The sequence below is a fragment of the Lissotriton helveticus genome, chromosome 3_1 (assembly GCF_964261635.1).
Source record: "Lissotriton helveticus chromosome 3_1, aLisHel1.1, whole genome shotgun sequence".
Taxonomy (NCBI): Eukaryota; Metazoa; Chordata; class Amphibia; order Caudata; family Salamandridae; genus Lissotriton; species Lissotriton helveticus.
Genome location: NC_136061.1, coordinates 1757298607 through 1757318168, shown reverse-complemented (window position 1 = coordinate 1757318168; position 19562 = coordinate 1757298607). Strand labels below are relative to the sequence as shown.

Genomic DNA, 19562 nt, shown 5'->3' with positions numbered 1-19562 from the left:
CCGGTGAGCCATCACCTGTGCCTAGAGCCCGAGGCCTCATGCACAGCACTCGCACCTCAGGGAGGCTGCCATCCCCAACACCTCCTAGCCCCTGGCTTTCTTGCCACCTTGACCTAAGAATGAACAACCATAGGTTCACCCTAGAACCAATGCCTACCTTGACACTCGGGTCTCTGCGCATGTTTTAAGATGGACAGACAATGTGAAGGAAGCAAGGGCTCAGTAGAATGAATCTCAGCATTAGACCCTTAAAACACTGCGGGGCATATTATCAAGCACGGTCTTAACATTATCGCCGCTTTAGCGGCAGAAAATTGCTGCTAAAGCAGCGATAATGGGCTTGATAATATGCCGTAGAGAATGCCCATAGAAGCCCATGTTCACACCAGAACATGGGCTTCTATGGGAATTCACATGGGCGTATTATCAAGCCCATTATCGCCACTTTAGCGGCAGTTTTCTGCCGCTAAAGCGATGATAATGTTAACGATGTTGCTTAATAATATGCCCCCAAGATTTTTGTCCGCCTTCGGCTCCTGGTAAGGGCTGATGAGCAGCTGTTGAATAATATTAAAACCTACGGGATCTGTGGCCCTGAGTGCCATTCTGGGAGATCTGTGTTTTTTAAATTGAAATAATGGGAACTGTTGTTGTACACACAAAAGAGCTCAGGAACGCTGTTCTCAGTAGATCCTCCCCACTTCGACCTCTGGTTATGAGTGAGGAACAACGCTAATTCATCTCTCTCCCTCTCTCTCTGCTGCAGGTACACGGCTCTGCTGGTGGGCGACGTGCTCCTTTGCTATGGAATCCTGCTCACTGCTGACCGGAAGCATGTGCACATGTGAGTCGGCCTGAGGGGGTGAAGGGTTATGGGAGGGAGGGGCCGAGGGGAAGAGATTGTCTTGTTCAGTTCCATTACTTTCCAGTCCGTGTCACAAAGTTCCCTTTTAACGGTGGAATATGTCTTTCATGCTTATTTAACCCTCTCCCGTTTTCGAATATTCCATTTCACAAAGGGAAAAAGTATTGATTTATTTAATTTCCGCAATTAGTACTATGAGCTGGTGTTTGCAGGTGGTTGGCACCGGCACTTATTTTGGGGTCGATACTTATTTTTCACCATGAGAATTTGACCTGGAGCAAGAAAGAATGGCAGAAAATGGCGAAAGAAGGAGTAAAAGAAATACACAAAACAATGAAACATGAAGAAAAGCGGCATGAAAAATAGCTTGCAAAAGTGAGATGAAAAGACAGGATGTTTAGGGTGGTGGGGCAAATAGGCATAAGGTGCCACCAAGACTGTGCGGCCTTGGAATTACCTGCGAGGGAGCGGAGGCACGGTGTCGATTTAGTTTGTGAATTGTAAAAACTGAACCTGAGATTGCAATTAACAAGTGTTACCTTCAATAAGAACATTATAGGTCGACAGTGCCATCGTGTGGCCATTCGTGATATGGTCAGTCGTGATAATGAACTGGACAACGTCTGTATTGCAAGGAAAGCGCAGAGCAGAAGTTGCGAAATTCAGAGAAAATTGGGAGTAATTCTAAAGAAAGTAAATGAAAACTATTTTAGCAGGCAGTATTTTATTCGACCATGATTTACTTACGTTTTTTTTGTTTTTTTCGTGGTTTATGACTGTCTCAATCTAGAACAAGCATTTGTATAGCCAACAGGTCTCGCCTTTGGGACCATATACGTGTTTAGCCATGCAACAGTTTATTTATTTATTTATTTATTTATAAAGTTTTATATAGCGCGAACATGACCCAAGAGGGTATCAGAGCGCTTTACAGTATAAAACATAAGCAGATGATGTAGTATACAAGCATTTGAAACGTGTCATGTACAAAAGAAATGTATAATACATAGATGACACACATAGGTGGCCCGGAATCAGCAGGACATTGCACAATATACGGTTATTGAGAATTAGGTGGTTGTGCTAATAAACATACATACAATATACTCCTTCGATTCACCATGGGTGTGAAGTATATGGATAATATAGTAGATCCGAAGCCAACTAAGCTTTACACTAAATACAGTTATTGAGCATTAAGTGGCTGCGGTAATAATCATACATATAATAATCTCATTCATTCCATCAGAGGTAGGCAATGATATGCGGCACGATTAAGTGACTCTGTGTCAGCCTAGAATTAAGACTTAGGAAGTGAATTTGTTCATTAGTAGTATTTTTACTTCTTTTTTGAATGCGGTAAAGGAAGAGATTCCACGCACCACAGGAGGTAAGGAGTTCCAAATCTTTGGTGCAATCCCTGAGAAAGCTCTGCAACCAGTTCTCTTCTTATGGAAGGATTGTGGTTTCAGAAGTAAAGTACTCGCTCTACAAAGTTGTCTGCAACCTCCCGACCTTTCTAGCTTTAGAGCTAAGTAACTGGTTGTATTGTTATGTAGTGCTTTATGGGTCATGCAGGCAACCTTTAGGTGTATTCTTGCCTCATAAGGCAGCCAGTTCCGGGCTTTCAGGGTCGGAAGGATGTGGCTATTTCTTTTTATTCCTGATATCAGTCTAGCCGCAGCATTAAGTGATGCCCTCAGTGGAGCCAGCTTGTATTTGGGGAGACCGCAAATAGTGGTGCTTCCATAGTCTAGTCTTGGTAGCACTAGGGCTTGCACTGCCATTTTTAGGCCGGCATGAGGGAAGAAGAGTTTTTAGTTTCCTTAGTATACTCAACTTGTAATTAGCTTCCTTGGTGGCATTAAAGATGTGCGACTGCATATTCAGGTGTTTGTCTATGGGGATTCCTAGGGATTTTGCTGAGTCAAGAATGAGGGGAGCACGGTCAAAGGAGGGTAAGTGTTTTAACCATAGGTCAGTCTTAGGTGTGTGATTCGGTGGAGAGATGAGAATGAATTCCGTTTTTTTTGGTATTGAGCATGAGGTGGTTGTTAGTGAGCAAACTTTGCGTGTTCAGTAGAATAGCATTGAGGAAAATGAAGTCTTCTGGAGTGGAGATTTTCAAATACAGTTGGGTGTCGTCCGCATACAGGTGATATAGAATGTTTGCTGATTTCAGTGCGTTCGCCAACGGTTCCATTAGTAGGTTGAAAAGAATGGGTGATAAGGCTGATCCCTGAGGACCACCCAGGGTGACCACGGAGGGTTGCGATAGTGAGTTCTTCATCTTGATTCTTTGTGTTCTGTTATTTAGGAAGCAGGAGAACCATTGCAAAACTGTGTCCGAGAGGACCATCCTTCATTCCAATAGGGACAAAAGGTTGTCATGCTTGACCGTATCGAAGGTGGAGGATAAGTCAAGAAGTATTATTAGGCATGACTCGTTGCAGTCATGCATTTTTAGTATGTCGTCCATAATGTGAGTGAGTGCAAATTCTGTGCTGTGACCTTGGCGGAAGCCAGATTGATGACTGTCTACGGGTTGTAATTCTCAATATGGTTGCATAATCGAATTTGTACACATTTCTCTAACAGTTTCGCCAATGTGGGGATGTTGGATATAGGGCGATAGTTGTTAAGATCAGATGGGGTGGCATCAGCTTTTTTTAGTATAGGTGTGACCTGCCCTATTTTAAGGCAGTCCAGAATGACGCCTTGTCTTAGAGAGGCATTTACAATTTCAGCCCATAGCGGTAGAATAGTTGTTTTTAACATTTTGAATAGGGCAGGAGGCAGGGGGTCAGAGAAATGATTGGAGGGGTTGATTGCTTGAAGAGTGTTATTGATTATTTGTTGCGAGATTGGCGAGAAGTTCGGCCATGAGGCATTATTTTTTGTGACTTTCCCTGGAATATTAGAATGGACTTTGAGTCGTGCACCACAATTAGTATCTTGGACCATAAATTGTGGGAGAGCCTTCTTGGATTGGATGTCGAGCTCGATGGCCTTAGTCTTTTCGCAGAAGAAATTGGCAAGCACATCACAGGTAGGTGTTGCCAGGTCATTTAGTTCCCTAGAGTTAGTCATGTTGCATGCTTGTTGTTTGACGATTTCAAAGAGTTTTTGGGACGGTTGATTGCTTGGTTCAGCTGGGTTCTGAAAAAGTCTGCCTTTGCCTTAAGAATCTTCCTTTTGTATGAGTTCCTTAACCTTCTAAGGTGATCAAGGTTATCAGTGGTGTGTGCATATCCATAGTGGCTCCGCAACTCTAAGCTGGCGTCGCTACAAGTTCAGGGTCTCATTGAACCAAGGTTTGGAAATTTTGGAGGAGACTTTTTTTCTTGGAGGGGCGCCGTAGAGTCCAGGATTTCAAGCTAAGTAGAATTGTAGAAGGTTGTGGGGTCATGTACATCAGTCATGTCCGTCATGTGGGTCAGGGCGGAGTTGCATCGGTTTACCAAGGTGATGTTTTGTAAGTTTCTTTTCCATTGTTTTGTTTTTGAGGGTTGGCCCCTTTTTTGAGTTACTTCGATATTGATGGAGAAGAGGATGCAGTGATGATCAGTCCAGTCGCATGGGGTGATGGATTCTAGTAGGACGATGTTAGTATTTGCAATGATGACGTCCAGTGCCTCTCCCTTGTTATGAGTTGGGCTGTCGCAGAATTGAGATAGCTCCTGTTCTGACAAAAACTCCTTAAGACAGCCTACTCCATGATCATTTGCATTGTTCCAGTGGGGATTAAAGTCACCCAAGAAAATTTGATGTTGTTGCACCAAGAATATTGTACTGGATAACTAAACACTTATAAGGTCCCAGAGGTGAAACCTATTGGCTATGCCAATGCTTGTTCAAAGTGCATTGAGATGGTGAAATGCTGTGCAAAGTTGTGCATTAAAAAAAACACTGCATTGGAAAAACATATATTTATCACCTGCCAATTAGCTGACATTTGGACAGCTGTGTCAGGATCAATAAGCCATTGTTTGCCACTTCTGGACTTCTACATAGCCTGCTGTTTTCCTTTTAAACCACGGTACAATAGACATTTTTGTGTAACTTAATAATTAACTGTTCGAAGCCGAATGTACCTGCTCTCTTATGCAGTGCAAACAGCACCTTAACGTGCCCATGCAAGGAGCTGCCATAAAAGTCCACTTGTAATTCCTGCGGCTCTGAACCCTAAGTGTGCGAGACTAATCCTGTATCACAGTTCTGTCTCTACCTGCAAGCAGGTTTCCTTGCTCATTACTTCAAATGCTATAATAAACAAGCTTTTAGTAGGCCTTGCTGCGCTCTGTGTGATGGCACAAGCTCTGTGCAGGAGAACCAAGGTTTTGGAACCCTGCTTGGATCTTTAAAGTTTTCATTACATTTGTGCTATTCTACAGAGACACTGTAAGTCGTATCCCAAGCAAATAGCTGCTAGTGTGTTCACCAGGAGAAAGTAGTTCAATTTCTCAATCTGCTCTGTTACAGAAATTGGGATATTTGTGCACAAATGAGGCAGGTTTCGGTCAAGCCGATGTTTTTTGCCACATGATGTCTTTCACTTTGTTTTTCACCTTTCATTTCTTTCACTCCAATGCATGAGTGTCTAGGGCTACATCTGCATGTATGTGTTTTTCTTTTCACCCAGTGTAACCGACAAGTGAAAGTGTCACGGCTGCAATAAACTGTACGTTTTCTCGTTGGGGATTATCAAAAGTTAGTCTTTCTAGCAATTTATTCCACCCATACCGTCTTTAAATAGTTTATTTAAATGCCTATTTTATTTTGTGTTTATATAGTGTGGATGTAGTCTAGAAAAACTACAAATTGCTTTACAGGTGGAGTACACATTTTGACAATTTTATTGGGGGATGATTTAAACATGCCACGGAGATAACATTTTGAAAGTCGTAGGAATGAAAACCACATTAAGTTAAAGGCACGGGCAACAGGCAGAAAACCACAGACCTAGCCAGGGCACAGTCTAATGGAAAAGTGAGAAATACACTACAGTCTCAGAGGAGAGAACTCCTCATGAGGGTAGAAAACGAATTTTGCTGCAGTTTGTCACATGGTGTGTTCTGGTATCCTATTATATGTTGGGGAGTAAAGAAGGGCTGATATTCAGGGTATGGTGCCCAGAAAGAGATGGGACTGGGAGCAGGAGGAGACAGTTTAGTAATCTCTGGCAAGATAGAAAAGTCGAGTGGTAAAGGGGGGCATCAGACTTAGCTTACAAAAAAGTACAAGTACAAAGTCAGAGGGGTGCATGGTTGGGGAAACAGAGAAATAAGTCGGGCCAGAAGGAGGGAGTGATTTACGATGAGGAAGAGGTTGTGAGAGGGGGAGCAGGAGGTGAGCCCGCGAGTGGTGTGTGCGCGCGTGCTTGGGAGAGCAATCTTAACTTTTCAAGCACTGCACTCGTGCTTGTGGGGCACCGCTGCTCGCTCCCGCAAGGTGGATGCCGCCACAAGCATGAGTGCAGTGCTTGAAAAGTCAAGCTCGATGGCCAAATGCCCTCCTAGAGCAACGCATGCGCGCTGCCTAGGCGAGACCTAAAAAATAGGCCTGAAAGGAGGCTCCTTGGTTAAAGGCATTTTAAACAAAAAAATAAGATAGTTGGTGCAGAAAAGACACACTTCAGACTGTCTCCAGGCGGTCTGAAGCCATAACAAAACTCTTCGTAAATCAGGAGCATGTTTCCTTTCTTAAGCCTTCCTAAGGCAATGAAACATCTTTAGCACAGGAGCCCTGTTTTCACAAAGGTGAGAGTCGAGAAGATCATCCCTGGACAGCACAACACATGAAGTTGGAGGGCTGACCCTCAGAGCGCTGGGCACCGGAACCAGTACTGGCACAGGAAATGACGACACTGGAACCACATAATCTACAAATGTTCCTAACTGACGTTTGTAGCTGCTATCCCTGCCATGTACTGGATTCTAAGTCCTACCCACAGGGTTATTCCTAAGCAATACAGTGTGTTTGAGTCAGACTGTTTGAATTAGATGGTTGTTTCATCTCTTTTGTTCACTTAAAAGGTCTGTCTACAAGTGCCTGGTGGCCCCAAATGCTTGCTTCTATTGTACATGTCATCTATGTATCGTATAAGTGCCACGCTACCAGTGCCGGATGAAACCCTGTGGAAGTCCCAAAGCAGTCAAAATGTCAGGGTCCCCCTCGCAAATTATCTCCTAATATGTTTTTATTTTACCAACCAACAATTTTAAAAAGCCAATTTTATCACACAAAACTAAACATTACCAATTATTAATGGTATTGAGCAAAAATTAATTGGAAACAATTTAAGAAAGCTTGATTGTAATTTTCTTTCAACTTCAAGGTGAAATCAATATTATTTTGATCCGGTGCTCGTGTGTGGAGCGAAGAAAGCTGCTTTGGCGATTATTGGTGTGGTGCTGCAGTCACGGCACACACCAGGGTGTTGCATAGTGGATGTGAAGGAAACAGTGTAGAGCTGGTGGTAGTCACAGGGGTGTGGGAGTGGTGTGGACTCACATCGCCGTTTAGGAAGAAGTTTCAATGAAGTGTTTACTGAACAACATTTAAGTCCGTTTGTGACACCCGGGACGAGGCCAGCTTTTGGTAAACAAAAGGCTGATGCCTGAAGTTGAGTAAGCACAGTTCCAGAAGGTTTGAGTACCTTCTCGTTTTTGGGATCGCACATAAACCTCTTGGTGGGATGCTTGGATTACTTTCAAGTGCTAGTAATCACCTGGGCTGCATTCCAGCCATTGTTTCAGCGCATCTGTGGCACTACTTAAAGAGAGGCGCTACATGCCGGTCAATATCCGCTGCCAATCAAAGGACAGTGCAGACTAAACTGCCAGGCCATGTTCTCACTGAGTGGGAATGTCAGCAACCCCAGACCAGTCTCAGCCTTGTTTGGCATCAACACTGATTTGCAGCTTGAATCCTATGGCATTGAAATGAAATGAAATGAAATGAAAATGAAATGAAAGGAGTCTTATCATGCGCGGACTAAGCCCAATGGGCGTCAAGGCGCCTACATTGCAAGCTCAGGATCAACATATGGATACACCACTCCTACTTTGGAAGATCACTTGGATGGTACAAAAAGTGATGGGTTGAATGTTTGAATTAATCTCTGATTTGCATATGTAAGGTCTTTGTAATGGTACAGAAGAGCTCAAACCAAGGGACTAACGTGTGGCCCAGACTTCTTACTAGTGGCTGAGATTAATTGAAGCACTGTTCCCAACACTCTGCATGGTGTCTGATGATCACCAGCAAAGAAAGATTTATAGCAAAAGACACAGAATGGGTTGATGTGGATGGGAGGATAGCGTTTGAGGTATTAAAGAGGAGCTCAGAGTTAGGCAGGCCTGGGAAGTGTTAGGCTGGGCTTAGATTGGAACAGTGGTAGGTGGAGTGGGTGCAGTGCATTCTTTGAGCGCCTGTCTATGACAAGGGAAAAGTAGATTCTTAAGATAACAGACAAAAAAGGCCATTTTCAGTGGCATCGATTCACCACGAAACGTACGCATATCACTTTCGACCCAAGTGTCCATGGAGAGGACCCCTGAGATGTCCCTGATATTGACAGAGTCGTACTCAACGGGCAGTCTATTTTTTCTAATGTCTCAGTCCTTATACGAGCTCCATTTCATTAAACATTACATGTGAACCATGAAGTTATATGAAAAATTGAAGTATAGGGGACACGCGTGTGCAAGCCATGACGGCAAAGGTTCTATATAGCTATGATGATGATAATAATAACTTGCTTCATAAAGTGCTGCATACAGCACTTCTGCAGTTTATAAGCGCTGTAAAGTAACGGATGTTATTACCAGATTTAAAATTATTCAGTTTGCCACTTCAGAGGAGCAGAAAGCGAATTCTGCTTTGGTAGGATTCGAGCCGGTGATCTTCGCATCACTGTGGATGTTCACAACAGTCATCAGCTCGCTCCGCTTCCTTGTCAACACGTAGAGGCATGGGAGCTATGTGGTCGTGGAGACATAGGTAGTATCGAGGTTTTGAGGTATGGGAGTAACAACGTGTGTATTTGTAAAGCGCGCATTCACCCGAGGGTATCTTGGTGCTGAATAACAGATGTTTATTGTTTCCCAACTCAATGGTACTCATTTTATTGATCTCAGAAGGATGAAAGGGTGAATGGACCCATGGGGATTTGAACCTGAGACCATGAGGTCAAACAAAGGCCCCTACCATGGACACATTAGTCCACTATGTCACCAGACTGGGTATAGCTCTTATAATGGCATAGTCAGTATGAGGGGCATGTGGGCCATGGGCATTTAAGCTGTGGGGGCTTAGTTGGTGAGGAAGAAGCAGCTGTGTGGAGAGGAAGGGGCAGTGAATGTGTATGGGCTATGGATGTATAGGTGAATTGGGAGGGATGTGGGTTCCATGAAGATACTCCATCTAGGCGGTCATAGTTCCTGTATAGGAGCTTTTCAGGTTAGAGCTATGTCAACATAGATGTTTGAAGGCATAATGGTTATGGGGCATAGAATGTTTCGGGTATGTGGGGTATGAATATATTGTCTGCTCCCCATCCTCATTTGAATATCATGCCAACTCAGCTAGTGCCCCTTTTAGAGCCAACATTCTGGGTGCCATTATAATAATAATAATAATCCACATTTGTAAAGCCCGAACAATCACCCGTAAGAGTCTATAGGCGCTGGGGGCCATCGGGAAGATTAAGCAAGCTATTGCCCAGAGTCACATGGTGCTGGGCTAATCTGCCGCCAGCACCGGGGATCGAACCATGATCCCCAGATTCCAGAGTCAGTCGCCCTGGCCGCGGTGCCACACCTCTTCCATTCTTTGGAGCCCTTGATAATGCCCTTGATTCTATCCCAACTACCACTTCTTTTAGCATACTCATGGACTTGAATATAAACCTTGACAATAGCACACAGGGTACCTAGGTCTCCCAGCTCCTATCGTACATTTCACTCCTCAACATACCGTCCTCATCCACACACTCAATAAAAACTGCTGGATCTAAAACAAATTTCAGACACCCTCACCAACTCGTCAACCCATACATATCGACTTGTCGCCATCTATCCACGCCATCTTGAACATTCTGGTCAATATGTCTCCTGCACCATCCACCTCGAGCCCCCCCCCCCCTCTTTTCCAAAAGGAAATATACTCTGACCTCCCTCCCAGCATTCCTCCACCAGCACAGCACCGTCTCTCACCTATGCCACATTCTTCATCATCATCATCTTGTTAGGATGTCTTAGCACATGGTTGTGATCCATACTGTTTCTGGTGCACTTTCCCCCCTTATGTGTGTTGCACACAACCTTGAACCTCATCCAAAACTGTTCCAATCTCTTACACCAGGTCTTTAAGTGGGAGGAAAACCCTGGGGGTCTCTCAAAGGGGCATGTCTGAAGTAATTAAGGCCGTGGCTTAAAAACACTTAAGCTAAAAATCTGTGCTAAGCATAGTGTGCTGCCTATCTGGTATATTGTTGCCACTGTTACTGCATACAGATATATAATACAACAAGTAACATAACAACTACAACAAGCCGGGTCTATTGGCTTTGTCAATGGTTGTTAGTTTCATAAGATAAAAAAGAAACAACTATGGCTTTGTTTTATATAATATTTAAAATGCCTCAGTTCTAGTGGGATAGATTGTGGGATAACGTGTAGAGCTGCCAACTTTGGAGCTCGGGAAGCAGGCCCGAGCCTCCGTGTCAACTCAACACCCTGCGATTCAAAAAATGAATGTGTCCTTGTGTGATGTAACAAGGCCTCGTGTAAAGTGCTCCAATACCTTGGCGCTAAACAAAACTCAAGAGTGTTCAGAAATGATGAGACTGTGAAAGAACCATAACGAGTCTCTTTGAAGTTACATCAAAGGCAGAGATGGGTGGTACTGCGGCAGAGTTAATATTCTTTTTTTCCACTCTGAGGATGAGGGCAACAATGGAGAGCCCGATAGGGACCCGTCTCAACACCTGCCTTTTAGAGCTGCTGTGCTGAGCACCGGCAGGACCTGGCCCACTTTAAGCCCTGTCTTACACTCACCTTACTCCCCAGGTTCACTCCAACTCAGTTCACCAACTTAATACTGCTTGAGAAACAATGAATATCTCTATACTCTGATCACATGACAAAGCTTCTTGTGTTCTTCTGTTCCTTTAATCCCTGAAATTGTGAAATCTCTCGTGGTCTCCCCTGAAGCTCTGCTCTGTTTTCAAGCCCTTCCCCATCCCTGGCACCAACCCACAGGGCTACAAGTCAGCAGTGGTAATACGGCCTCTAAAAAACACATTCACTTACCCTACTTCTCTCACTCACGACCGTCCACTATCTCCCCTCTTTTTCCCCCCTTAAAGGTTGGAGCATCCTGTGCTTGACTGTCTCACTCTGCATCTGTCCTCTAATAACTCCTCAGCCCCCTTCAGCCTGACGTCCATGCATTCCGCAGCGACGTCATGAACACATTTTTCTGGTTCCATCACACCAGCCCATCGAAGTCTGCTAGTATCCATCTACATGCCCTTGCCTTTCCTTCACATTTAACACAGTGGATCACTCTAACCTACTTTTGTCCCTAAATGCTCTGGACATCACTGGTCCTGCCAGGAGCTGGGCCTCCTCCTGTATCTCTGGTTCTTCGGTTTCAGTTACCTGGGCTTCCAGGAAACCCTCACCCACTGCTCTGCCAGCTGTGCGTGGTCTGCAATACTCGCTCCTAGGACAGTCTTCTTTTCTTTTTTCCCAAACACCCTCTCCCTTGGTGGCAACATCTCCTCCTTTGGCTTCCCTTGTCATCTCTACACAGATGGCACCCATTTGTTTTCTTTTCCAACTTTGTTCTCCTTGCTGCTCTCCTCCATGCTGGGTTCTCTCCCAGCTGTTCAACACTGGATTTCCCTTCAGTCCTTTGTACTGAATTTTTTCAAGGTTGAAGTACAACACTTTCCTTCCTCTGCTGCAAGGGTCTTTGCACCACTTCTCATCAGCATCCCTCCTTACATCCTGTTGCCTCCTCCTGCACCCATACCCACAGACCACGCACGTAACCTAGGCTTCATCCTAGACTCCTCCCTCTCGATGACAAGACAAGTCAACGCCGTCTCATCCTCCTGCTTCAACGTACTTCGTATGCTCAAAAAAATCTTCCATTGGATCCCCACCGTGACAAGAAAGACCGTCACCCACGCACTGGTTACGAGTCGACTAGACTACGGAAACACCCTCTACGCCGGAATCACAGCCAAATTAAAAAAAAAACTCCAACGTATCCAAAACGCATCGGCGAGACACATTTTGGACGTCCCTCGCCAAGATCACATTACCAGCCACCTGAAAGACCTCCACTGGCTTCCCGTTAACAAGAGAATAACATTCCGTCTCCTCACCCACGCGCACAAGGCCCTCTACGAACTAGGGCCCGAATGCCTCAACACTCGACTTTCCTTCAACACACACCCCCGCCAACTAAGATCCTCCAATCAAGGCCTCGCCGCAGTTCCGCGTATCCATAGATCCACCATGGGAGGTAGATCTTTCTCCTACTTGGCGGCCAAAACCTGGAACTCACTCCCCACTCACCTCCGCCTTACACAGAACCACATCTCCTTCAGAAAAGAACTTAAAACCTGGCTATTCGATAAATAATGAACCCCCTCCCCAAGCGCCTTGAGACCCTCTGGGTGAGTAGTGCGCTATATAAATCCTTGAACTTGAACTTGAACTGCCAGAAACCTTGGCCCTCTCTTTAACCATACCATGTGGTTGGAATCTTTCACCATGATCAATGCAACTGCAGCTAGGTACCAGGTATTAAATGTATGTTTCATATGTCCACTCTTTCTTTCCACACAGCCAATGGCCTGCAGCGTTCTCTCCTCCTCTGCAAGCTGGATACTTTTAACAGTCTGCTTTAAGGCCTCCCTCACTATGTCTTCACCCCACTGGACAAGGACTTACACTTTGCCACAAAACATTCAACGATCCACCCAGGCACACTCCCACCTATTCCTACCACCACCTGGCATGATGGCCCTTTGCCAAAAAAGAGCTTTTTACCAGTGCTTGATATGAGGAGGTGGTTTCCAGTGCTCGGCACTGGCACTTAATTGTGAACCCCAGCACTTATGCCAGTCTGCCACAAGGTGGTGCTGTCTGGCTAATGATGACCACAACAACAGTTAATTATTAATTCAATATAAATTAAAAATTACTATTACCTGCCGCCCAAGCCATTCTTATAGCTTAGGGGGATGGAATAGTCTGAATTGTCACACTTGTAAGAGTGTGGTGGTTAGTAGCTGTGTTGTTACTATCATTGGCAGCACTGGCAGGGGCACTGAGCGGTGCAAGCTGCAGTGGCCTTCTGATGATAGCCCTGGCACTTATTCATTTACAAATTAAGCACTGCCCTTTCCAAGTTATTAACAATTGCATTGAAAGCTGCCTGTGGCTTAGAACCACGTGGCTTAGAACCACTGACCTACCTTTCACCCCTTCACATTCTACAAGATGAATCAGAAGTTATAACCTGCCACCCAGAATCTGCTTACCTCGTTCAAACCACCCTGCGCCATCTTGAGACACCAGTCCTTCTACCTACTTGGTCCCCTCCACTGGAACACATTTCCCCCAACCAATAGGGTAAGCCTTTCCACCAGGAATTTTAAACAGCCCTAAAGAACCAACTCCTGCCATTGGAAGTCACAGGGTAAATCTACACTCCTGAAGCCTATGCACCTTGCAAATACGTACATTCCCATGAATGCCTGCTTCTTTTGCCTGTGAACTTTTTATAGGATTTAATTTTATATTTGTAAGTATGTCCTTGCTGGTGATGCTCAGACACAGTCGGGATTACTCACACACTTGCTCTGAACCCAGGTTTGCTGTTAATCACCTACCCACCTAAGACGCTGCATTCTGTCACTATTGTAAAAAAAATACTTAAAATATTATGCTACAAAATAAATAAATGCAAATAAATAAATAGATGTAAAGCCTGCTGGGGGGCATATGAACTGTGAAGGCATGATAGCCATGATGCATATGACTCATGGGTCATAGGCACTGTGCGGGCCTGTGAGGGACATGGGTGCAATGGGGGGCAGATGAGCTATGGTGCATAGGTGCTAGGAGGCTAAAGGAGCCATATGTGACATGAACTATGTATTTAAATAAGCATGCAGGCATAGGTGATATTTAGGTTTGGGGTATAGAGGCATACATGTTTGGTGGCAGAGAATCAAAGGGGACCTTGTTGTTTTGGGGTATATGAATTAGGGCATATAGGAGATGTGATACCATGAGAGTTATTGGTTATAACTGTGGGTGAAAAGGTGCTGTGGGTAAGTAGGACGTATGGGCATAGGAGCTTTGAACGTCAAATGTGCTGAGAGGACAAAATGAGTCTTGGGCCATGTGAGATATGGGGAGTAGGCGCTTTGTGGGCCGAAGAGAGAGCAGGCATACGAGCTGCCTGATTTCTGGGTACACCCAAGGGCATGTCAAATCTTACTCTCTTTGGTTCCTTTGCAGATACTCGCTTGCGGTTGCCATGTGCTGCCTCGTGGCTGTCCAGGTCATGTACTATGTGGATGACGACAAGGAGTCCTCCGAGATCACGGGGTAAGCTTTCAAAAGAGGCAGTCGCAAAAGGGGATCTGCTGTGGAGGTGCGCGTGGCGGGGGTGTCATCATTGTGGTAATTAGCCATTTCATAGCCTGATAAAATCCTACCTCTTTTTGGTCACAAAATGTTGGCAGGTGTGGAAAATTCTTTCTAGTAAGTAAGGAGAAGATGTGACGTAACAGCAAGAGCTGTTGACTTTGGAGCTGGGGAACCAGGTTCGAGTCTCGGTGTCGGCTGAACATTTTTGATTCTGGGCTAATCACTTAATCTCCCCATGCCGAACAAAAATGAATGTGTCCTTATGTAGCATAACTGGTGCTCGGGTCGAGTTTGCTCTATATAAATGTAAATTGATACTTGTATAGCGCACTACTCACCCGCAAGGGTCTCAAGGCGCTTGTACGAATACCGCTGTGGAACCCATCCTGGCTTTCCCTGTGAGGTGTCCACTCCTGGGCACCCCCAAGGTGGAGGCCAGGCATCCTTAGCGTTGTGGGGGCCGTTGTGGAGATTAAGCAAGCTATTGCCCAGAGTTGCAGAGTGGGACTCCATGATTGGAATAGGCATCGAGGCGAGAATTATCAGGTCCGTGGAATTTTGAGCCCAAGACCCACCGAGGCGGGTCCCGGGCTAGACCTCTGCATCAGGGTCTGCCGCTCTAACCATTGAGCCACACTTATGTTAAAAACTCATCCTGGCAAAACCTGGAAGGATGTCAAATATGCAGGCATAGCTATGATAAATGAAAATGAACGAGGTGGTGATCAAATTAACAAACTGAGACGTCTCAAATCAAAATTAATAATCAGATTTAAAACCAGAACCCCGATGGGATTGAATGGGGATGAAGAGATGCATGTGCATCTTTGACAATCCCACAGCTCAACTAACATCTAATTACTGAAAAATTTACTAAATGCTGTTGAAACATATGATGTACTTGAACAACAAAGGACGTAAAATTGGAATTTAAGAGGTTTTCAAATGAAACAATAGGAATACATGCGATAGAAGTAAAACAGTTGAAATTAAATTATTGGTTATCAGAGTGTGGGTGGGCTGTAAGCATGGTGCATGCATAATTGGGATAGCATTACTAAGGCACTCAGCCTCAAATCACATAATGACACTTAGTCAACAATGTTAAAGCATATTTTCAATATAACACGCTAGCATTAATTGATGTTTGACGTACTATACGCCAATGTTACAGGCATTACCTTACCCTAGGACAGAGGTCTTCAAACTTTTTTGCTCTGAGCCCCCCTAAGCATAATGTTTTAATGTCAAGCCCGCCCTCCAAAACTTTACGGCAAGGATTGGGTGAGTGGAAGGGAGAGGGCTGAGAGTAGGGGGCATGGATTATGAAATCATTTCAGGAGTACTTTTTCGATAGCTCATGAACCACACTAATTATGAGACTTCAAAAACAGCAAATGAAACAAACAAAAACAGTTATTGATTCCAAAATACTGCCCCCTATAATTGAGGTGTTGTGAGCCCCTCGCACTACTGGACCTCAAAGCAACTACACTTACTGCACAAATGATAACTTCAGTCCTGAGTAGCAGGCTATCTCCTCTGACTCTTATACCCCTTCGCCACTATGCCGGACCATCATTCTATTCTTAAAACAGGCCCTTTCAGAAAAAAAAGAGCTACCACATGTGGTCTTCCTTTATCTGCAATAGGGCCCTTGGTCCTAATGTTAGAAAATAAACTCCCATGCACCTTTTTTAAAGTGAAACAGTCATTATTGTGTTTAAGTGAGCCCCTCTGACCCCTGGTTCACTAATGTTAGCTACTGCCTGGCAAAGGCGGGCAGTCTCCTCTGCCGTTTGTTAAAAACATGGGGCCTCATTTATGAGAAATGATGCATCACTGCGTGAAAGCAGCGATGCGTCACTTCTAGGTGCGCACTCCTTGCGACATTCCTGATGCGTCATATTTAATGTATGACGCATCATGTCGCAAGGAGTTACAGATACGTCAGTATTTCTGGCGTATCTGTAAGTGCAAAAGTGACGCATTGCTGGAGTGTGTCACAAAAGTGACGCAACTCCAGCAATGCATCCTTTCACATGGGGCAAGCCCCATGTGAACGGGCCTGCGTCAGTCTTACGCCTGCTGTGAGGCAGGCGCAAGATTTTGACGCAACGGCGTCCTAAAAGTGACGCAGTGAAATCTAATAGATTTCACTGCGTCACTTCTAAGACCCTTTCTTGCGTCAATACGCCCCCCTTGCATACATCATACCTGGTGCAGGTATAATGTTGCGCAGGGGTTTACAAAGTGACGCATCTACCTAGATGCGTCACTTTGTAAATATGGCGCAACAAGTTGCATTTTTTATGCCACTGGTGCGTCACAAAAAGTGACGCACCGGTGGCGTAAAAGTGACGCACAGCCTCATAAATGAGGCCCATGGACTCCCATCTAGCCACACACCCTTATCTGCCATCTCTCTGAGGCCAAACAAAGGTGTCTCCACTGCATTAATTTTTCCCCTCCTATGGGCTATTGCGCTGAGGCCCAAATCAACACTGACAAGTGTATAGTGGGCCCTAATGCAAAGAAGGCTGTTACACTACATCCTCTTACCAACCGTTAATTGATTACTCACTTAATTCCAGGGCCACTGGAATTATACGTTTCTGAGGCAGAAGTGTTTTCTTCATTGCTATGGATGTACCACATTTGCTACATAACCCATCATCTGCTGCATAATCTGCAGATTTTAATGAAAAAATGTGATTCTAGTTCAAAGGTATCAACAATGACTTAAAACGTGGCTGGTGACATGTTCCAGAGCAGTAGAAGGCTCTTCATAAAAGCTGATTGGTCATCTTGCAGTTGCTTATTGATATATTTGGGTCTCAAATTGGTACTAAAGAGGTATCATATTTCACCTCAGTGTTACCATGACTAAAATGAAATAAAGCTAACCCCAAAATGTGACAGATTATGCTGCATAATTTACCTTTTCTTCCTGCATAATTTAGTCCTCTCTTGCCACATAATTCCAATGGCCCTTCTTAATGCGTCAAAGTGACAATTATTTTTTTAGAGGTATTGTAAGGGTGTAATACTTCAGAAAATGCTTAAATTAGGGACCGTCTGATCATGTATGACTAAAGGCTATATTTTGTAGGAAAGTGTTTTTATTTCAAACACTGCATGATTTTGAAGTAGCCTATGATAGACTGTGTGTAATGCAACTTGATTTTATTTTTCAGGGAATCGTTTGCTCATTATTTCATATGTAGTTAGCTGACAGCGGAAAAACTAAATACTCAGACTAGTTAATTAATTTCCTTTAGGCAATTTATTGATACTCGGTGACCTCCTTCACAGCACTTCAGGATGCGTGTAAATGAAGACATCCAGGAAATTAAGCAGATAAATAAGGCTGCAGTTCCAGGCCATCTTCATTTACATGTAATTGCAGAGGCATTCGTGCCCCCCTTGGAAACCATCCACGGACCCCCAGGGGGGCGCGCCCCACAGTTTGAAGACCTCTGCCCTAGGAGTATTCCCAGGGGTAAAATACCCTAAATCATTGCCAGGCACCATCAAGCAGCCCGCAAACACAAAGATAAAGCTAGTAAAAATAGCGAGCAACTGAAATTGTCTACTGTTCCCACAATGCATCTTAATGTACTAGGTGGAGTTATCAGTATAAATACGCAACATAAAGAAAGGACAAATGTTTATAAACCGTGACCAGGGACTTAGGTGGGAAAAACCTACAGGAGAATAAAGAAACGAAATCCAAACTGAAGTGGTGTGCGGCGTCTTCTTGAATGAAGAAATTTTGCTAAAGTGATTTTTAGCGAGGCTGTCCCGATCCTCGCTGCCAGCGCCAGCTAAGAGACGCTCCCCCTACTTGGGACACTTGCTCGTGAATATATATATATATATATATATAGGGTAACCTGTGTGTTTTTGATGGTATGCGGCTAATCCGGTCGTGTGGATGTCCTGCCTCTGGTCAGGCGGGTCCACAGCGCTCAGGAAGGATGAGCGTTGACAGGAGGGAAGGGGACCTGACTGCCGGGATGTATTGGCAGAGGTAAAAGCAACTTTTTGTTTTTCCAGCCCACTGTGGTAAGACATTGTGTGAACTACCCAACCGGGGTTTGCGGCACCCAATCGGGCATGAATGGAACAGAGTCCAAGCAACAATGGGCCTAAACTACAACGACCATGAGGCCATGTTTTGCTGACGCCCAAGTGGGCGGGGCTTTAATTTCAATAAAGTTTGTTTCCGCAACCATCCGCTGTCCCCGTTTGTTTGAGTAAAGCCAGTGATCAATAGCAACACATTGCTCGAACCGCGTTTGGCAGTCACGTCTTGGGAATCGTAGGGCAGGCTGATACTGCTGCTGCCGGTGGAGTGTGAGCTTTTACCCCTTCAGGTGCGACATCCTCAATGGGGTAACCTGTGTGTTTTATATAATGTTACTTGTGTAACACAAGCCTAGCCAAAATTCAAGGAAATAGTCATCATACATGTTCATCACTTAGGTGACAAATCCATACATCTCAGTTCATATCAACGTGGAATCAAGAATCATAAATAAACTCATCATGTCTTTTTCCGAAATGATTGGCAGGGAAGAGATAGCCTTACTGAAATGCAAGTGTCAATCAAGCATGCCTCAAGGTAGGGGCAAGTGCTTAGCACAGGGGACAGAGATTATACTCCTGGAGCACATTTTGTGTGCTCCTTCTTCCTTACCTAATGAGGACACCCGCCATTGACCAACACTTGTTAAAGATGGCGGCACACAAGCACAAATCTCGGCTGAAAACTAGGTAGCTCTCACGGGTCCCACTGCATTTGATCCAGCCGAAGGACTCTTTGTCGTCACTGATTCCTTACTTGGTTCTTTTCCAGGCTTCTGGAGGATGCTCTTTAATGAATTAGGAGGTCGCTAACTTTATGCATCTCGTGAACATCACATATCTCCTAGTTACACTCTGCAGCGCCCCTCTACGTACAGAACTTAATTTGCCACCTTTGTTTACTAAATGTCCGCAGACGACATGCA

The 19562-nt window shown here is 44.7% G+C and overlaps 1 protein-coding gene across 1 annotated transcript in view; it reads left to right on the top strand.

Annotated features, from left to right (window-relative positions):
• Positions 1–19562, top strand: part of LOC144823769 (membrane-bound glycerophospholipid O-acyltransferase 2-like) — a 212235-nt gene that overhangs the window by 105456 nt on the left and 87217 nt on the right. The window contains exons 3-4 of the mRNA XM_078682581.1: positions 767–844; positions 14416–14505. Of these exons, the coding sequence (XP_078538707.1) occupies positions 767–844; positions 14416–14505 (168 nt within the window). The remainder of the gene's footprint in view (positions 1–766; positions 845–14415; positions 14506–19562) is intronic.